The sequence below is a fragment of the Panicum virgatum genome, chromosome 2K (genome assembly GCF_016808335.1).
Source record: "Panicum virgatum strain AP13 chromosome 2K, P.virgatum_v5, whole genome shotgun sequence".
In the NCBI taxonomy this organism is placed as follows: Eukaryota; Viridiplantae; Streptophyta; class Magnoliopsida; order Poales; family Poaceae; genus Panicum; species Panicum virgatum.
In genome coordinates this window covers 19,655,460-19,675,846 of record NC_053137.1, presented here as the reverse complement: position 1 = coordinate 19,675,846, position 20,387 = coordinate 19,655,460, and the positions used below count along the sequence as shown (strand labels likewise).

The following is a 20,387-nucleotide window of genomic DNA, read 5'->3' as shown; positions in this document are numbered from 1 at the left end:
TCCTAAAAAATTCCTAAAAATACTTCAAGGTGCGACGAATCTAATGGTGTTAAATTTTCTCAAAAATTCATCCATTTAGTATAGTTTGCGGGGATTTGAAGTTAAACAAAAAAAATGTGCATATAAAAATATACAAATACAATGTAAAAGTAGTACAAAAGAGGGTTGGAGGGTTCATTTAGGCTAAAATATGTTATACAAACATTTATTTAGTATACTTTGTGGGCATTTGAATTTAAACAAAAAAGAAAAAAAAATTAAATTTGGCCGGTTACCAGTCAAACCGATCGGTTAACAGTCAAACCGACCGGTAAACCGGCCAAACTGGCCGGTAAACCAGTCCAACCGACCGGTATACCAGTCCGAACCAGTTGAACGGTGAAATTTGAATTCCACCGGTTCCGACCGGTAACCAGCCAAACCAGACCGGTATACCGGTACCGGAGCCCGGCGGTTTGGCCGGACCGGTCGGAAATTAAAACCCTGATTAGGATAGCATCAGGAAAAAGCACTGTTGCAGGGTACTTCACCAAGTCGCGCTAAGGAACATCTCATTTATTACCGAGATGGATCAAAAAATAATCTGCTCCTACAAAAAGAGTAGGGTTACTGTAGCAACCAACACACTCCTGAAAATATTTTCCAGAGGTGGGTAATGCCTTCACCCGCCCATGAAAATGGAAGACCGACAATGCCATTTGTAGGGGCGAGTCACTCCTCACCCGTCTCTAAAAATGACCGACAAATATATTAGCCCACTCTTCTTCCTCCTCCTGTCATCCCATTGTTTACTCTGGGGAAGTGCTACTGCTAACTGAACTTAAAAAAATAGTAAAAAGGAAAGGGAAGGTTTTAAACTTGATTTATTTCGATTTGGGGTTGTAGGAGGTAAGTTGATGCATCTCATGTCTGCTTTTTGGGTAGTTTAAGACTCAAATAGAGCTCTCTTTGCCTCTAACTAGATATATGTCTCTATGATGTGGATTTGCCATTTGGCATTTGCTAAAGCTTTTTATAAAAATTATAAAATTATTTGGGCTCAATCTTTATGTTTTAGCCTCATTTTTAAGTAAATAATTTTCTAGATCCATGGAGGAGAGAGAGGAAGAATATATATTTTTTACATTTATACAAATGCATGATAGTTTTTTTTCCTCAAGATTTAGTGGTCCAAAAATTGATTGGGTTATGATTTTTTAGTTAGTTAATATTAAATTGACCTTTTTCAATATCTACGCATATACAAAAGTATATATTTATTTACTGAATTAATAACTTAACTTTTCTATATTTATACAAAGGCATGACATTTTCTTTTCTAAGATTTAGTGGTAATAATTGGTTGGATTTTGATTTTTTTAGTTAGTATACGTTAATTTTCATGAAACAAATAAAATAATATATATTTCTTTTCTCGTGAAGCCAATATTTTTTTTTCTAAATTGGAACATTTACACAAACTTAGGCAGATCCCTTCTACTGAACTGAACTTATGTTTATACTGGCTGATATATATAATAAATAATCCAAACTGGATCAGAACAATTTATTACTAGGCTGCTGTTTTTTCGTTCGTTGGGCTGTCGGTGAGGTACCGCTCCCACAGGCAAGCCCTTCAGTGACAAAAGAAAAGGAAAGAAAAAAAATTCGTGACCTATAACCACAATATATTGGCTTTTTATTTGTCTATATTGCATCTACAGCTTAAGATAAGTTGTTAGATAGGAATCCTATCATAGGATCATATGGGAGCGAAAGATCCGAGGCAAGAGACAATCTAACCACCTAAGAGATCAGAGGTGAGTTGGGTTGTCAACATTGCTTTGACGGTTTGACCTAAGCGGAGAAAGCATACAGAGTGCGTGGGTCGGATGACAAAGCCTAGCTTTACTCAAATCCTGAACGTTGTTTAGCGCATCCTAGAACCTAGTCTGAACTAAGATATGCTCACACGCATGTGAAGCTGTACGGATCTCATGAAAATAATAAGCTGCCCTCATGTGGCGATCCCTTGGGACATGAATGCCATGACCATGAAAATATGTTAACGAGCGTAATGGCCTTGGATACGGTATAGAATGATATCCCTTTGAATTGGGTAGCCTTCTTTATTATGCACGCTTAGCTGCTCACAAGACTGAAGAGATCGATATGGTGTTTGAGATCCGATAGAAACGCAGTACTCCATCACTTTTTATTTACACTACCTAAGATATGCACTGTCAACATATATTTCATAGTGGAGTAGTAAAGAATTGGCTTGTTGTACCGGTCGATTCCCAACCCCTTTTAGTATACAAAATCCGAAACCACTAAAGGGTCTGTGACGCTAAAAAAATTGTACCCCGAGGGATTTGAACCCAAGATCTCTTGCCTCACTTGCCTTCTTTTGAACTAACACGTGGATGGTCCTTTAGTTCAGGTTGGTAACACCAACTGGGACTAAAGGATCACCCTTTAGTTTCATCCCCTAGCTGTTGGATCCGGAATTAATGCCTAGATTAGTTTCGGACTCAATTATGGCTGGGGCAAATGTCAAGGATTAACGAAAATTTCTGTACTAGTGATTGTAAATGCTATTATTTTCTTCTATAAATTTGATCAAAGTTAGCCAAGTTTGAGTTTAGACAAACTTAATATAGTATCTCTATCTCTATCTCTACTATTTCTAAAGCAAGCAATGCTTACTTGGTCCATCAATCAGAATCCTAATCGGAACCTGAATAAATTATTCGGAATTCCAATCGGAACACAGACAATTAATGTCTCTCACAATCACAGCACGGATAAAGTGGATGAACACAAAGTTGATGGTACCCGTAGTAAGTACGGGCATTATGATATTGTAAACAAAGATAGAAGTTTGATAGGGATGTAAGATATTACATATCAGGATAAACATTTAATACATCAGTAACTGCCGATGCCCAATTTGATGGGTACCTATATTCACCGAGGAATTGTCGCTGTGTCTTAATGGGATCAGTGCTAAATTTCAGAAAGTTTCATAGAAAGGTGAATACAACGGTCCTCGAAAAGAAGAAAGAAGGAAACTGAGCTTGGACCTGCTTGGAAACTGAGCTTGGACCTGCTTACCCGGTTCGAGTCCTCAACTCGATACAGCTGCTTGCATTATTCTGAGTTTATTCCATGATTTAACCAACAATTTTCTGCATCACCTTTAAACCGTTTCTCCTCAGTGTGTGTAAGAGATTTAATCACTTCAAATCCTTTTTAATCCACAACAATCAAACCCAACAAGCCCTTAATAGGGCGGCAATGGTAGCTCTAAGGTTAATGAAAGGCCGTACTCCGGTGCAACATCCGGTTTTTGGTAACGAGACAAAGTGACGTGAAGTGATACCACTAATCAAAGAGACTGCACGGCAGCAATGACTTGGACGATGGGCGAGCCTTCATGAGCCCTCAATTGGAGGTCCATTTTTTCCATAACGCTTTGAGAGAGACGAAGTGCCAGAGAGATTGAGGGTGGCGCCTTATTGTTGATAAGTATATAGCCTGCCACTGAAAAATAACACCGGTTAATTTCTAGAATAATTTTAGAAAAATATGAGCACCCATACCAAGTTGTTGACTTGAATTTAGTGAGCAGGTTCTACTACAAGGGACTTTACTAGCTTTGCAACACTTGTATAGGATGATGACACACTGAATTGGGTACCCTTCTTTGTTCACCGATTAGCTGTTCAAAAGCCTAAATTAGTAGTGTCATAGGAGTAGGACCGATAAAAAGGAAGTAGTTTGATATGGATGTGTAATATATATATATATATATATATATATATATATATATATATATATATATATATATATATAGAGTGGCCACGATGCACATATATTATCAAATTGTAACGGCAAATCATTCTTCTCTAACGGTCGGTGGCCCCGTTGTTGTGGTGGTACCTACTCCCTCCATCCAATTTTGATAAATATATTTCAAAAACTCAAATGTTCAAAAATGATAACTATATTTGTTATTGGCATGGGCTATGGCAATAAATAGCACTAGTTACGAGGAATTCCCAGTTAAAACATTGAAGGACCAATAAAAAGTTTGTGTTGCATTTATTAGATTAATAAACATACTTGGTGCCCTTGGTTATTGTGCCATATGGAAATATATCTATCAAAACTGGATGCTGAGCTAGCCAGGCTTGTATAGTGCAGGCCCGGTTTGTTTGGATGGGTGAATAGGTATTTTATGCAAGCTATATCTGCATCCTATTTCACTGGACTCGGAACGAATATGAAATCTGCTTACCATTTTTGCTACAAAATTCCTTTGAAGAACTGTACACAGAGAAAAATTAAATGTTTGAAAACTGCTCAAACTTGAAGTTATTTCTAGTGTTAGAAACTGACATGGGTATAGATCAAGAAACACAAGGGCAGATGAGACATCGATTTTACTGATTAGTTATGCAAGTGCCTGAATCAGAGGAAGGAATATATCTAATCCAAATCTGAACAACTGAAAAAGTAGGACAAAATGCACACGGTTACAGGACAACCTGTACAAGTTTGTCACACTACATGACATTTCCAGATTAAGTAACATGTAACGTGATAGTTGTGGTGAGGCAGCAGCATAGCAGCCTCCCACAAAAAAACTATGTTTAATCTAAAAAACAAAAAACTATGTTAGTTGAGGCCAGTGAATTTTAACAATGGTCGGTTTGCTTTGGCCGAGCTATTCTAAGTTATCCCGACCGATTCACAAGGGGACAACACACGGCCGGCCTGAAAAACTAGTCACTGACCCTGTCAAAAGCAATGAAAATGGAGGCTTCGTTTTCGCAGCACACTTCAGCTCCAACTTTGTTGCCTTCTCGCCAGCAAGAACCGGACTCTTGAGGATATTTCCAAGCCCTTTTGAATGGGTGCACTTGTTTGATAGATTCCTGCAATGCAACCCTTGGAGTCAACAGTCTAGCAATTTGATACAAAAGGTTTCTTTTGTAAATAATCAGTCGAGTGATTTCTTACTGGATTCCGATCGAATTTCCAGCTGTTTCAGCTGACGGTCCATTCCAGTGCCTGTTCATTGGACTGGTCAGCGTCTATTGTCTCCCATCTCAAGCCTGCCCTGCACCAGGCATGACAAACAGACAACTGTCATCTTAAACTATTCATGGCTGCTCTATAAAGGGACCCAAGTGATGGAGTGAAGGAGCATTCAGGCGAAGAGAGCCAAGAGCAAAGAATGAGAAGACATGGCATGGTATTGACTTGGCTCATCTCGCAGCGACAGCAAACTGCACGAGCACCAGAGGTGAGCCGAGCCAATATCACTTCATGTCATCTAGCGTTCTGTCACTGCAAAGCTACCGTAAGTTCATCTTGAGAAACTCTTGTTGCCTCTTTTTGAGCTAGTTGGTTTCCACTGACGTGATGGTGAACTTCACCCTTACAAGAAAATAAAATTAATCGGGAGAATGATAGTCTACTGAATATAGCTGTAAAATTGTGATGTTTTCTTGGCATAATCTTTTGTTACCTGAGGTTGCCATCTTGGTTGGTACAGTTTCAGAATTACTGTTCATGGGCTGTTCATGGCTCCCATCTTTTTCTGCTGGTTGATTCTAAAGCGAACATTGTACATAGGATATATACTCTCAGTTTTTTCGGGAGTCTACGCAAGTAAAGACAAATAGGTATGAAACCATTATTTGAACATAATTTACGATCTGTAATGAGCAGTCAGCTGTTTCACCTCTGAAATCCTTCTCTGCCAAAGCACCCATGATAGACAGGTCTCCAAGTCCTAGCTAGAGTTGTCAAGGATCTTGCATCCGTAATGACACAATTGGTTCACCAGGCCAGCATTTTGTTGCAAGAGATATGATTTCGTTCTGGAGAGAAATACATAACACATTTTTCAACAAAGGAAATGACATAAATTAGTTGCATCACGTTTGCAGTAGATAAAGAACACCAGAATACACAGGAGATATTGTCACTGAGACTTTTGAAGGAGCATAGGTTTGCTTTCAAACATTTCCCTAGCATACATCAGTTTTCATTCTCTTGCTCTGGACAGAGCAAATCTGCCATATATACAGCACCAACATCACATGAAATTGTAACTAGTAAATGTCGATTCAGTTTTTCATAGTAATCAAGACTGAAGTTCATCCTCCACCCCCCTTTCTTTTACTAAGCAGACAAAAAATTGATAATAGTGCAAAGCCTTGTAGGAAATGAAAAAGATAAGCACAAAAACTCAAAGAGCATAGCCCCATTTTAGTACAGAGTTGGTGTTTCCTAGATTTCTTGTTGCAAATTTAAGGCGTACATGCACATTTGCTTCTATTTTCTCTCTTTTGTCCTTTGTTAACCACATAACCTAACCTCTCACAGTTCCAATGCGCTTAAAGGAAGTGCAAGCATTATGTTAGATTATTTTCTCGATCTTAGCACTTTCACTCAGTCCACATCCCAGCTAACACGAGCAAAAACTAATTTGTTCAGATATGAGATATGGTACACAAAAGGAAGACTTGAAGGTTCTGGTTGTGGCTAGCAACCACAGGCCAAGGCGTGCATGATAGCAGGCCCTCACTTTTGAAATACTGAAGAAAGATTTCTTGTGCTATCACTTTGTTGGATGGCAATGTAAAACTAGCGCCACAGGTTATACACGAATGTTTAGAAATAGATTGCAAAATTTTGAATCCTTAATCATTTGACAAAGGAGATAGATTTGCTCTATCATTTTGTTGTAGTATTACACATCACACCTGATCATGCATTCCTGAGTCCTGACAAGAAATCATTTGAATTTTAAAGAAATAGCAAACATATATCTTCGAAAATGAGTACTTCTATCACATCTGAAAAGCAAAGATATACAACATGAACCCATAATTTTAAAAAATTAGTGAAGAAGTATCTTGTAGCAGAAAGGTTACTCAAACAGTTGCAAATACCGGGCTGGTAAAAAGAGCATCCAGGTAAAATAAACTTCAATAGAATATCCCAGGTTGCAAGAAACCATTGAGCAACTTGAGCAAATGAAATGTAATCTCATTGGAAATTTGCAATTAGCTGGCGTGGTCCATGTGCATAAATCTAGTCACAATTGCTACAGATCTGGCTCAGTGAATTAACAGCAATACCGATGTCCAGCCTTATCCTCCAGGATTATTTATTTATTTCACAGATTTGACACTTCATTTTTTAAAGGTACACCACCCCTAAAAGTTCATTTGGTGCTAGTGATTATACAAAAACTTGGTTAATTATGGCCAGTTAGCCAGTTTACTTACACTGGGCAGTGCCCAGAGCAAGTAACTTGTACTTCATCATTTGGAGACTTTATAGCTCCTTCTGCAAGGATGTCAGCTATTTCGTTTTCATCTATTGACCAATTTTAAATTTCAACAAAAATTGATATACTACTAATGTGTCAACTAACTTTTTGTTTTTTGCCCCGTTGGTTTCTCAAACAACTTGGTATTGTTTTATGACTAAGTGTCTAAAATAAGCACGTTAGATAATTGGTAATGAGGTCTACACTTCAAGCATAAGCTGAAGACTGCCATCCAAAATAGAGTATTGATTGGATTTGACCATCTTCCTTATATAACAATCCTTAATTTTACCTCTTAGTCATATCAACACTGGAAATTGGGAACGACCCTATACATTATGTTACCTCCACCCTAAAATAAATAACAGTTTCCTTAATTTTGATTTTTGACAGCCAATATATACTCAGCTCCTTTATGCTTTGTTTATTGTCGCTGAGTCCAGGCCAGCAAACTAGTTTGACCACTAATAATGTATCTAAAACTATCAATTAGCTATGAAATTATAATAACTGATTTTTCTTTCAAAATTCTTTCATAAAATTAAAAAATATTCACATGTACTTATGTGAAGTTATTAAAAGGAGAGGTCAAAGTTGCATAACGTGGACTGCAAAAAAGTTAAAAAAAAACTAAACAAGTAAAATTGCTTCTACAAATCATGTGAATATACTAATATTATTCTACACTATACTTTCAGAATATAATATTTTATTCTTGTTACTACCATATTAGTATATTTCGACATAAACTAACTGTCAAACTTATCCAGTGGTGATCACATCTTATCAAAAGGTTTGTATATTATTTGCACGGAGCTGGCAGCATCTAAGATCCTTCAAGATTTCTATTTTAACTATGATCATACCATAGCACAGTTCCTGAGTAAGGTGTGCATCTAGCAGTTCATCTTGCTTTCTCCTCGGTGGGTGTTGTAGCTGGTGATATTGTCAGATTTTTATTGCCATTGCCGAAGATGGTTGGTACATTACACCCCCCCCCAACCACCCCACCCATTTACATTTTACATTATCTGAATATTATGCAATGAACTATAATTTTGTAACACTTAACACGAGATACGAGGGATAGCTCAAATGAACTTGTCTAGTATTATTTTCCAAATAACATATCTGAATATACACATTTTCTATTAAATGAAAGAGTATGAGTGGCATTTTTGTTTTTTTTGAGCAAATGTATGAGTCGCAAAGTTAAGGCTCAGTAATCAGTTGAAGTTCCAGATCGATTTTTTGCTAGGCTGAATTCATGTGCATATTTGTTTCCAAAGAGAAGCACGCCCTCTGGTAGCATTTAGTTGACCAAAGCACATGGAAATTCACTTACACCTTTAGAAGATCTACTTGCATCTATAGGAACTTCAAAAGTGGGATCACTCCCACCATTTACTGAGACTCATAAAACTAATGCAGAGGGACACTATACAACTTTTGGAAGCAATGGCAGTTGGCAACCTGGTAAGCAGTAAGCTGCTTCTAAGTCTGAAGAACAACTGAAGCATGTAAAAACGAGTCACCGAGCTCTGAAGTTCTGAACCAAGAAACTACTCACCGAGCTTTCTCGCTGGCCTACTACAGGAAACGCCACACCCGGGACGTGACCCGGACCTCGCCTTCCTCCTCCATCTCGGCCACCTGCGTCGCCAAGGCCGCGAGCCCACCCCACCCGGCCCGCTGCGGCGGACCGGAGGCTTCCCTGCCCTGCCCTCTTGTCCCGGCTGCAACTCCTGAAGGTGCCTGGTAACGTTAGCGGCGTTGGACGCTCTGACGATGACTTCGTTGGACTGGGAGTAGCCCGGAGGATGGGATGGGCGTAAGCTCGCCGGCGGTGGGGGATGGACGGAAGCTGCGACGCCAGTGAGAGAATCCATTGGTGGGTTTCTTGGGCCCTGAAACTGAAAACCGAGGAGTTGGGCCTGGGCTGTGCCATCCGGCCTCCCATAAAATTACTCGTTGACTGGGCTTCAACGTCGTTTGTCTTGCGTCTGTCTCGAGGTCTTTCCGGCGAAGGGTTCTCTCGGCGCGCGGACAGAGATGGCGGCGGCGGCGGCGGCGGAGACGACGGGGCCGGCACCGGCGAAGGAGGATTTGGAGAAAAAGGTGGAGCTCATGAAGGAGGTATACTCAACCTCTCCTTACTTTCATCCCCTCTGGTGTTTCTTGTAGTTTTCTTCCGAGCTTTGAGCTTTCAGTTCTTGTTCTTCGATTTCGGCTGGCGACAGCAAAAATAATTTTCCGTTTGGATTTGCTTTGGTTGGTCGGCGAAGATACGGGCGCACGAGGTGGCGATCGCGGAGCTCCAGAACCTGCATCCTTCCCGGGTCAGCCTCTTCCCCTGTGCGATTTCTCATTTCTTTCAGCAGCTGTCCAGCTGAGATGGTACCAAATTAGCAGTGGCAACTAGGGTGTTGGCTAATGATACACTGATGCTACAATTGCATAGCCTTGTTTCAGTAAGCCAGTTCTTCATCAGATGGCGAGCACAAAGTACTAGCAACACCTTCGATTCTCCAATTTGCTGGATATGCTTAATGCATCAAACATTCAGCAGCTTGCTGTATCGCAACCAGCTCTCTCCTTTGCTCAGCAGTTTCTTGTTTGTTGGTTTGCAACAGGCGGTGTACCAGAAGGCCGGCAACATCTTCTTCCGCAAGAGCGTCAAATCGGTGGTCACGAGGGAGCAGAGTATGCCGAAACGCCAATCGCCACTAATGCATTGCATCTTTCTCCTCCTCTTAGTCTGCACTGTCTCACATGACTCTGGTCTTATGATTCTCTCTGAGCAACTTGTCTGACATGACTCTGGTCTTATGATTCTCTCAGAGCAACTTGACCTGGCGAAGGCTGGGTTGAGCAAGCTGAACCAGGCCTGAGGAATGTAGGATGGCACCAGCTCCTGCAAATGTTGGCTCTTGCAAGTTGCAACACAATCAAGCATTCAAGAACACTTTTCCATCGCCTCGTTGCTCATGTTGTGCCTTGTGGACCTAATCCATGTGTAATGCTACTCATTTTTTGCTTGAGAATGTGAGATACAAATATGCAGTTCCACTAGCTTTTCTGTAGTGTTATAGTGATGCGACTACAGTTTTGCTGATTGCAAACAGGGATAGGAAACAAATTATGTGAGACCGACCAATGTAGAGGTTGTTTTAGTAAAGGGTTGTTACTGCCTGGTCTGAGGTTGGATGTTGTTATTGAAGTAGTTTGCCCTGCTGATTGCGGTCCTGTCAACCAATTCTCTCGCCAATTGCGATCATACTTCTGTCACTTGCTGGCGGATAATAAAAGATCCGTGTCTATCTGCCCGTTCCCATCTACAGTGCTAGCAGGCGATTCAGGGGCGATTCCGGCTTCCGGCGTCGATCCGTGCGATTCCCCTCCTCCGGCGTCCGCTCCGGCGGCGTTGTGGAGCGGGGAATCGAACGGATCGACGTCCGGTGTAGGTTTAGCTGCTTTCTTAGGTATCTAGCTAGTAGCTTTGGTGTGCCGGTGAGGTCGCCGACGTCGGGACGGGTTGTCTGCCGGCGACGCGTTACTGGCGGCGAGGACTTCATGGCGGCTTCTTTTGCTCCCGTTGGACCTTCCTGGTCCATCGATGGGGGTGCTTGTCCTCTGCTGCTGTGGGTTCGCCGGTTTTCGGGATGAACTCTGCTTCTTCTCCTGTATCGGCGGCGGTAGCAACATGAGGTATGTTTCCGGCGGCGTTTGCTTGGTGGGGGCGGCGCGGCCACAACGGAATAAGCTCCTCCAGGTCTTCGTCCACCTCGTCGCCATGCACTCCGATGGCGGCGGCGGACCTGTGAGGTTCGAGCTGCTCGCCTCTGTAGATCCGGCGGGAGCTATGGAGAGAGTCGGTTCTTATATAGGAGCTTTGGCCCGGCACCTGCTGGCCTTGTCCTCTTCCTGCCTTTGGTGGTGCGATGCGCGCTGTCTCCTGGCGGCGATGGTTCGAGCTGGGGCTGCTGGGCTTGTGGTGGCGACGAGAAGTACCAGACTCAAAGATCTGACGGCTGATGTTCAAGTATCGAGTACTTCTTGCAGCAATCCAAGGTTTGGAGTTCGATCTTTGCTCTGGAGGGTACCGGCGAGTGGTTTGCAGCTGCAGCGACTTCCTCGGCGAGAGGATGATGGCCACCAGCGTATCCTGACAAAGGAGGAAGACGGCACTGTTACCAGAGGCTTCTTTGTAATTTGCCTAACCTTTAGGGGCCTTTGTGCAAGTAAGGGTGTACTGTGCGACCGCTTTTTTTAATATAATGCATCCTTTCTCCGCAAAAAAAAAAATACTTCTGTCACTTGCTAGCTGGCTAGCTGCCACTGCAGCAGAAGTAGTGATGTATGCTGTCACTGGCACAGCATTGAACATATTTGTGTTCCTTGCAACTGCTGCAGAAGTGCAGATGTAACAGCGCATCAGCGGCGTTGCTGTCAGCTACACTGATTCAGGTTTGTTTGTATATGGGAAGGCAATATTAATACCACAAAAAAAATGGTGCATCAATAGCATGCAAAAATAAGGCAAGTCAAATGGGGTATGAGTTTTGGATGGTCATAGAAAAGTTCATCCTCAATCTTCATCTTTACGAGGGAGCAGAGTATGCGGAAACTCATACCACATAGTTATCAGGAAAATAACTATGGAGTAGTAAGCATTACATTACGTTGGTGTTGATAGTGTTTAGGAATCTCAGAGGGAACAACAGTTTAACAAACGATGGGCTGCTTTGCAACTGAATGAATACTTCTGAAAGTCGGGGGGGGGGGGGGGGGGATTGGATAAAGATACTGATAAACTCTCTTGATATTACGTGCTTATTCCTATGCTGATGAACTAACATTCGATGTTTCTATGCTGTCTGTACTCTGCTGATTATCTATAGATATCAAAACAACGACCACACCATCCCGAACAAGGATTCAACGGTCCAATTGATGTGAAGAAGGCTATCTGCAAAGGAAAGAAAATACAGGAGCAGGTTTCAGATAGAATTAGTTGCCTGCATTGCCATATATCGTATAGGGAAAAAAATCGATATGTTGGACATGAGCTTTAACAAAATCAATTAGATAAAAGTAGGACACAGGATACTGCATCCATATGCACACCCAAGAGGTGCGAGCACATTGCTTTTTTATTGGGCAATATAACTACTATAGAGTGGAGCAAGATGAAATAGATCATCATTGACCTCAAGTCTCAAGATAGAAGAAAGTGACATCTAATTACAAGGCCTAACTTGAAAATGTTACACAGAACCAAGTTATAAGTTGCATTGCATTTCAAACACTACTTACAGCAACAGAAGTGGACTTCTAAGTTCCAAACACTACTTACAAAAAATGTTGTCAACAGAGGTTATTACATAGTTTTCGCATTCCTGACTTGTTCGTTACATAGGGGAAATGATATCAGAGCATAGCAAAGTTCAGCAAAGGGACGATGCTAAACAACATGTTAGTGATACTAAGATTAGAAAGTATTGATAAGATAAACGCATCCTCATACAACTAATTTAGCAAAAGTAGTCAACTAGTCATACTGAACTAAAGATTAGGGATAAATCAATAATCAATTAATCAGAGGGTATTGATACTTACTCAGAAGTGTAGTGAACAGAACTTGAACTGGTAACTAAGCTGGCATTGAGATATTATAACGGCTACGAAGACCATCAATAGCTTTCTCCACAGATTTTGTCATCTCAGGGATAGTCACCTTGCACACTAATTATTAGAGACAAATGAGAATGGAGAAAGGCCAACATAAATTAGAGTTGAATAAATATTTACTGCAACTGCAAGATAGTTTAGGATCAACCTAATCATGAGTGTTAAATCAGAGAAACATAACATGATAATTGATATGTCCTGCCTTTCACCTATCACATATTTAGCTATGACCATATTCTCCAATCTAGTATGTGTTAATTTTGTAAGCAAGACAGTGGTGTCAAGTAGAAGAGATAGAGACATATTTTGAAGTATGTGTGTAGTACCACGAGTCGTGGATGACTGTGCCTCTGCAATGATCTGCTTGAACTTTGCCTGAAAACGGCAAAGAAACATTAGGATCCAAATAAATGAATAGGAAATTTCAGATGCAGAAAGGCCTCATAAATGTGTACCTTGACAATCTCAGAACTTTGTTTTATATTATCAGACATCTTCTTGTACTCCTTGTCAACTTCATCTGTTAGTTGCTGACAGGTCTGGTTTTGGGTCTGAAAAGAATTAAGATCTTACATATGTTAGAGAAAATAAAACACCAGAAGCACAGAAAATGCATTATATGTGTATTAGCATTTTGGGGTGGAAAATGCATTGTTAATACAAAATCTGCATGGATAAGCTCACCAAGCCATCTAACAAAATTTAACCTACATGAATGAACTACCAGTTAGGAGAGTAAATGAAATCTATTTGACCACGTTATTGTGTCAATTGAAATTATAATTATAATTCAATGGATCTCCAAAATGCTCCAAGGAAACTAATCACATTTTTCACTGACATGGAAAACTGTCCCCTGTAGTGAACTGGCAAAGCAGATACAAATACATTGGTACCAAGAAGTTTAGAATACAAAGAAGCTTGCCTCATTCAATGCCATTTCATGTTACAACACTACAAAACTTGAACTCTTATACCAAAAAAAAAAGTGTATACTAATGCTGCAAGACTCTAAAGGGAAGAGATCCAGATAAGCTACTGATTTTCATGGATTCCAATGATGCAAAACATCTTCCATATCAGATATCCCCCACAAGCAAATTACACATTTGAGCTTGTTAAATTGCAGAAACTCAAATATAGTAACCACATATATCAATTTTAGAAACTCAGATACAGTAACCTCAACCATCATATATCAATTGTACAAATTCAGATATAGTAACCTCATATCAGATATTCAGCACAACAAAGACAATTTCAGATATGCTAATAAACAGAGTTTCTACAATTTCAGATCATGACGGAGATACGAGACTGCAAGCAAATGAACAATACGAGATCATGACATCTGGAAATGACACGAAGGCAATTCATGTGATGTGACAATGTTTATCTCCAGTTCCCCCCGAGGCCACGCGCTAGCGCTCTACATCACCAACCAACAATCTGGATTCTGGTCTGGAGCAAGCCGCGAAGCTCGATACTAAACTCTAACGACGCGATAGAGAGGGAAAGGGGGTCGCGGGAGAGGCTCATGGCGGCTGGGATCACCTTTATTCGCTTGGAGACGCGGGAGAAGGACGCGTCGAGGTCGGCGTGCGCGCGGGAGTGGAACGCGTCGAGGCGGCGCTTGAGGTCCTCCATCTGCGAGGCGACGGCGCTCCTGAGGTCCCCGACGCTGGACGCCCCAGCCGCCGGCGCGGGCTGGGGAGACACGGCGGGGGAAGGGGAGGCGGCGGCGACGCGGGGGCTGGCGACGAGCGGCGAGCGCGCGGCGGGCTTGGCCCGTGCCCTGGGCTTCGGGGGCGAGGCGGAGGAGCCCGGCGAGGAGAGGAAGCTGATGCCGAGGTCGGCGGGGGAGGAGCCCGGGGACGACGACGCGGGGGAGGAAGCGCCGCCGCGGACGGGGCGCTTGCGGGTGCGGGTGCGCGACGCGGGCGCCGGCGACGCGAGCGGGAAGAGGAAGGAGGGGTCCTGCTTCGGCTTGGGGTTGCGCCTCGGCCTGGAGGCGGCGGCGGGGGTCGCTCGTGGCCTCCCCATGGCTGCTCCGCTGCTCGTTTCGTTTGCCTGTCCGCTCCGCTTCGGCTTTCGAGGTTTGAACTGGGGGCAAGGAACGGAACGGAACGGGCGCCGGGGCCCGGGCGATGGGAGAGCCGCCGGGCGGAGGCTTTTATATTATATGTACACCATTCTGTTTTCCTTTCAACGTTTGAGTACAGGGTCAATTTTTTTTTGTGCTTCATGCCACTCCATGCCACTGCATGTAGAAATGCAATATTGTTTGCAATACGATATATTTTTTTAATTCTTGCACAAATAAAAGAATGACAAAATGATGTACTATTTAAATAAAAAAGAAAAACATGTGATATTCTAAAGGCACCCGCTCAGTGTGGTACCAAAATGATGCTCAATTTTTTCCCTCTCTTGTTTGGAGCATCGTTTTTCCCACTGCAACACTCGATGCTCAGTTGCGAAATACAAGCACCGAGGACAGTACTGGCGTCGATGCTCATTCCATCCAATCAATAAAATAATACTACATTAGCTAGTTTCACGTGTGAATGAAGCAGTGGCCGTAGAGGTTGTTTGTGCCGAGTTTCTTTTTTTTTATTTCGACATTGGGCCCGTGATCTTTTCGGCGCCGATGCTTGCACGCTGTGGTAGAAAAAATTCTAAGCCTCGACTACACTGCAGGTGCTCTAACAGCAACTCCAACAGATTGATTTTTTTTTCTCCTTTTCACTTTTTCTCAATATAGAGGATTGATGTTGAAAAAACATACTCCAGCAAATTGATTTTCCATCTCTTTTTTTTTTATTTTTTCTCAATATCCAATAATTTCTCTCCAATCCCTAATAGAAAGGGGACACATCGCATCTCCCTTTCCATATAGAAAGAGGGGGAAATCAATCTGCTGGAGCACTTCTTTTATATATTGAAATTGAGAAAGAGAATTTCTCTATACGGTGAAAAAGAGAAAAATCAATCTATTAGAATTGCTCTAACATCACTTGCGCATCATACGCCCCCACGCGGACAGAGGCGGCGGCCTCTGCAGGCACAGACCCGGAGGGGAGAGCGGGGCGGCGCCCCCCAACACGCGGGCCCCCACGCGCGGGGCGTCCACGGCCACACAGGCCCCCGTGCAACCCCCCACACACGGGCCTCTGCAGCTGTAGGCGGAGCGGGTGGCGACTGGCGAGGCGAATCTGGAGGGGAGGGGCGGGGCGGCGGCCTGACCGGCGGCGGTGGCGTGGGATGGGGGCGGCGCCTGGGGTGGATGCGGAGTAATTGTGTGGATGTGGTACCCGTGAGAAGGAGGAGGGATGATAGGATTTGATGAAGGGTAAAATGGTTATTTTACTAGATTAGGTTCACATGTTCGATTTCTACATCTGTTAACTTCTAACAGATTGTGGATGGAATAGTATAGAGGTCAAGATGAAAAAACACGATGATACAAATGTATCACCAAACTTTTTAGTGGTATGGACGTCTATGCCATCTTTTATAATGATATACATGTATAACCTCCACCGGACACACGTCTTGCCACGACACCGTTCGGGGCCGCTTGTTTTTGGGGCCACATGTCATCCATACATCTCCACACTAACTTCGTATCAGTTTCTCCTATACTCTCTACTTTCAAAGGATTCAAAATTTGTCAAAAAAAAGTCATCCTAACCTATTTGAAAAGTGTATTTGCATGTAAGAATTAATTAATGCCAAATATAGATAATAAATAAGAACAAATATGATCATTTTATATTTTTATTAATTTATCTTAAAATTCCTTAAGATGACTTATTTTTTAGGACGAAGGGAGTAATTTGGAAAGAGGAAACATCGTTGCAGGTCAGTGAATTTAACTATGACCGTGCAAATGAGTTGCTGCCCTCTTAAAATAAGCACAAATATCACTAATTTTTCTAAGCGCACCCTCTTAGGCCTTGTTTAGTTCGCGAAAATTTTTAAATTTTGGTACTGTAGCATTTTTGTTGTTATTTGGCAATTAATGTCCAATTATAGACTAATTAGACTTAAAAAATTCATCTCGTCGTTTACAGTTAAATTATGTAATTAGTTATTTTTTAACTACATCTAATGCTTTATGCATATATCCGAAGATTCGATGTGATGGGTATTATAGAAATTTTTCTGAGAATTAAACATGGCCCGATTACGGACTTGCCAAGTCATCCAGCCATTTGTTAACAATGGGACCGTTTGGTGCAACTTCGGCTTGTGTATTGTAGTGCTACTAGTCAAATAGTGCTACTAGTTAGGGGGTGTTTAGTTTATTTTGCAAGAACCTGTAAAGATCTAAACAGGGCCTTAGTTTGTGACAAGAGATGTACTAGCTGATAGCCTCCTCGGCAAGTGAATGCCGTATGCGGGAGAAATGACATGTTCGGTTTATTCGTTTGAGCTACTTGGTCAACTGTAGCTGCATAACCGTTCGACTATCAGCTAGCTTTTTATCCAAAAATCGGCTTCGATGGTGGTAAAAGGCTGCATTGGTCACTGCGGTCATTAGCTGCTATAACAAGCAGCTTTACTTAAAAAACGTGATTTGTAGCAACGTCTCATTATTTCTAGGGCGAGTTGAATGGATTGCTTCTAAAAATGGATTTCTAGCAGTGATATTTTTTTCTTTTGATATTTTTAGGGGGTTTTTTTAATTATTTTTATTTTCTAGAAAATAATTTATAAGGGTGGGTATGTTACCCGTCATCTGCAAATCGATTTTTAGCTGCGAAAAATAAGAGCGCATGTGACATCCCAGAGTTTTAAAAACTAAGCAAGAAATATTAAATATGATTTTATGCATAATCAACCAAGAAAAATGGAATCGAATACCTTTATGTGTGCATGCATGTGTATGTGTGCATGCATGTGTATGTGTGTATGTATGTGCCCATGTTTATGCACTTTGGCAATCAATAACTCACAAACCAATAAAGGTTTACATATGAAATTGTTTTGGCATGTCACTAACGTCATGATAAACCAAAGTCTGATTGAAGTTAAAGTGAGAAAATGAAATTTCACACATGAAATGACAAGTCTTTTGAATCATGGTTTTTAAAGATTTAAACTACATTTCAAATTTTGAACCCATCTGCTTTGATAATAATTTCTAAAATATAGCTCAAACGAAATTTTTTTGCCCAAAACCAAAGTTATAGGTTTTCAAAAGACGAACAACTTTTGTGTTCAAAGTTTTTCGAGTTATCACACAACAATGGGAGAAAATTTTGAATTTCGAAGTATATAGTACCTTTTCAAATGCACTCAAGTTTCAAATTTTAACTTTCAAAGGAAGCTTCAAATGAACTTTTGCCTAAAACGAAAGTTGTAAAACTCGAAATTTTGAACAACTTTGATATTCAAGAGTTTTTCATTTGAGGTCAGGAAAATGGATAAAAATTTAGTTTACAAAATGAAGTTTTGGAACTTCGAGTTAATTACGATATTGCCATCAACTCCATCTCCTTTCTCTGTTCCCGCCGTGACGGCGTTCGCCGTCTCGCCGTCAGCCACGCGCTACGCTGTCGCCGTGCCCCGGCTAGGTTCACCTCGTGCGCCCCCGGTTCCTCCCTGAAGCTTCTCGACATCGCCACGCGTCGCCGTCCATATGCGCGCACGCCGAGGTTAGACGCCGAACCGCCACGACGACGACGTGCCGAGTCGGCCTTCTCGCGCCTCGCTCCTCTGCCCTCTCTCGTCCCTTCCATTTGCTTCGCAAGCAAGCTCTCTACTTCCCCCTCTACTCCCCTCCTTGCTACAAGCGCCAGGCCGAGCCTCCTACGGCGTCCAGAGCCGCCGTTGCCCACGGCCTCCATGCGGAGCCCCCTCCTCTGTCCTCCCTCGACCCGAGCCACCCCCGGGAACGAGTCCCTCTCGGCTCACTGATCCTCCCAAGCCCGCTCACCGCCGCCCCAACCCTTCGGAGCGCCGTTGCCGCGGTTTGCCGTCGCCGCCGCCCCTAGGTCGTCGTGGAGCCCCTAGGTCGTCGTGGAGCCCCTAGCTCCGACCTTCCTCCGCCAAATCCAAACCCCTAGCGAGCTCCACCGGTCCACACTGGTCCTCCTAGGCTCGAGCCCGCCCCGAATCGGCCGCCGGAGCGCCGCCTCCGCCGTGAACCGCCGCCGCCGACCGCCGGCGCCTGTGGAGCCGCCGCCTCGGACCTCCTCCCCATGAACCAAGGGCACCCAGAGGTGCGGCTCAGTCCCCTTTACCTTTTCCCCATCCTAACCCTCGCCGCCGGCGAGCAAACACGCCGGAAAATCCGGCCGCCGCCGGTCCTCTGTTTTGCCCAAACCGGCCAGGGACCTCGGGTTGAAATTTAAGAAAATCCAGGGGGTTGTTTGAATAGCCTATGACTCAGATGAATAGTGCTTTAAGGACCTCTTTGTTATTTCTAGCTGTAAACTTTGAAATTCAATGTAAATTCATAGAAAATTCGTAAAATAGCAAATCTAGTTGTTCTGGAATCCTTATGAAAAGCTCTATGCATTAGAATCAAAATATGATGGGTGTTTGTTGAAAGTTTTTGCTGTACAAATTGATTTGTGTCACTAGGTACATAAAGACTAGTTGTTTTATCTTTTCCTTAACTATTGTTTGAAGAAATGTCTTGCTGTGAAATTTTTATGGTGAGATGTTCATGTGACTCTAGTGTTACTATAAAAATTTCGTGGTCAATTCTCATGAGTATCTATTTATTTGATTTAATCCTTGTTTAGTAGACTTTAATTATGATAAATAGTTTGTGCTGATTATAAATTATGAAAATATTTCTAAGTGATCTTTTTGAATATTTTATCTTGTACATAAAGTTTGAGCCCCAGTTCATGAATATAACAGGAGATAAAAATAAATCTTCTTAATCTGATGTCTGTTTTGTTTGTTTTCTCAGAATTAATTATGTGTGGATAAAATCTTGAACAATTCACAGTAGCTAATTCATCCCCGTGTAAGCCTACTGTTAAATTTTTAGATTCTTTTTTGCTCTGGTTTAATCTGTATAATTCAATTTTTTTTCTAGGTGTTGTCTGAATGAATGAATTTTTTTGAATAAATGGCTACATGTTTTGGCATGAAATTTACAGGATAGCTTACTATGTTCATATTCTGTTTAGTGTAATTTTTTCTAAATTTATTACTATTTGTTCTCTGAGTTGTTAATTTATTAACAAACCATGATTTACTTGCTTTCGGAAACAACTACCATTTGTTTATAAAGTTAGTAAGCTTTTTTTGTGCCGTTGATCATGGTGCCTTGTGTAGTTAGAAATGTTAGATTCTACTCTATAAACGGTTGCCCAATAAAACAGAGAGTACGATGCTG

General features: G+C 42.0%; 2 protein-coding genes and 1 long non-coding RNA gene across 6 annotated transcripts; 1 reads left to right on the top strand and 2 right to left on the bottom strand.

Annotated features, from left to right (window-relative positions):
- Positions 1–4,455: 4,455 nt before the first annotated feature.
- Positions 4,456–9,041, bottom strand: LOC120670355. 4 transcript variants are annotated; one of them, XR_005673191.1, is made up of 5 exons: positions 8,904–9,041; positions 5,735–5,873; positions 5,519–5,653; positions 5,008–5,427; positions 4,456–4,922 (listed from the first exon to the last, which is right to left on the bottom strand). It is a non-coding gene; the product is annotated as an uncharacterized LOC120670355 (long non-coding RNA). The 4 variants fall into 4 exon arrangements; XR_005673195.1 differs by having other exon boundaries at positions 5,008–5,420; XR_005673190.1 differs by having other exon boundaries at positions 5,008–5,653.
- Positions 9,042–9,329: 288 nt separating this feature from the next.
- On the top strand, positions 9,330–10,585 carry LOC120670344. The gene is made up of 4 exons (XM_039950430.1): positions 9,330–9,469; positions 9,619–9,672; positions 9,967–10,036; positions 10,175–10,585. The coding sequence occupies exons 1-4, from the start codon at positions 9,386–9,388 to the stop codon at positions 10,222–10,224; spliced, it is 258 nt and encodes an 85-aa protein (XP_039806364.1). The 5' UTR covers positions 9,330–9,385; the 3' UTR covers positions 10,225–10,585.
- Positions 10,586–11,889: 1,304 nt separating this feature from the next.
- Positions 11,890–15,156, bottom strand: LOC120670333 (serine/arginine repetitive matrix protein 1-like). Its single transcript, XM_039950422.1, has 5 exons — positions 14,579–15,156; positions 13,480–13,575; positions 13,351–13,399; positions 12,953–13,078; positions 11,890–12,302 (listed from the first exon to the last, which is right to left on the bottom strand). Exons 1-4 carry the CDS (start codon positions 15,065–15,067, stop codon positions 12,987–12,989), a joined length of 726 nt encoding a protein of 241 aa, XP_039806356.1. The 5' UTR covers positions 15,068–15,156; the 3' UTR covers positions 11,890–12,302; positions 12,953–12,986.
- Positions 15,157–20,387: the final 5,231 nt, after the last annotated feature.

Coding starts and splice junctions, on each gene's coding strand:
- LOC120670333 (XM_039950422.1), bottom strand. CDS start 15,067: ATGGGGAGGCCACGAGCGACCCCCGCCGCCGCCTCCAGGCCGAGGCGC. Junction 13,576..14,578: donor GCGTCTCCAAGCGAATAAAG/GTGATCCCAGCC, acceptor AATTCTTTTCAG/ACCCAAAACCAGACCTGTCA. Junction 13,400..13,479: donor AAAGTTCTGAGATTGTCAAG/GTACACATTTAT, acceptor TGCCGTTTTCAG/GCAAAGTTCAAGCAGATCAT.
- LOC120670344 (XM_039950430.1), top strand. CDS start 9,386: ATGGCGGCGGCGGCGGCGGCGGAGACGACGGGGCCGGCACCGGCGAAG. Junction 9,673..9,966: donor AGAACCTGCATCCTTCCCGG/GTCAGCCTCTTC, acceptor GGTTTGCAACAG/GCGGTGTACCAGAAGGCCGG. Junction 10,037..10,174: donor GGTGGTCACGAGGGAGCAGA/GTATGCCGAAAC, acceptor TGATTCTCTCAG/AGCAACTTGACCTGGCGAAG.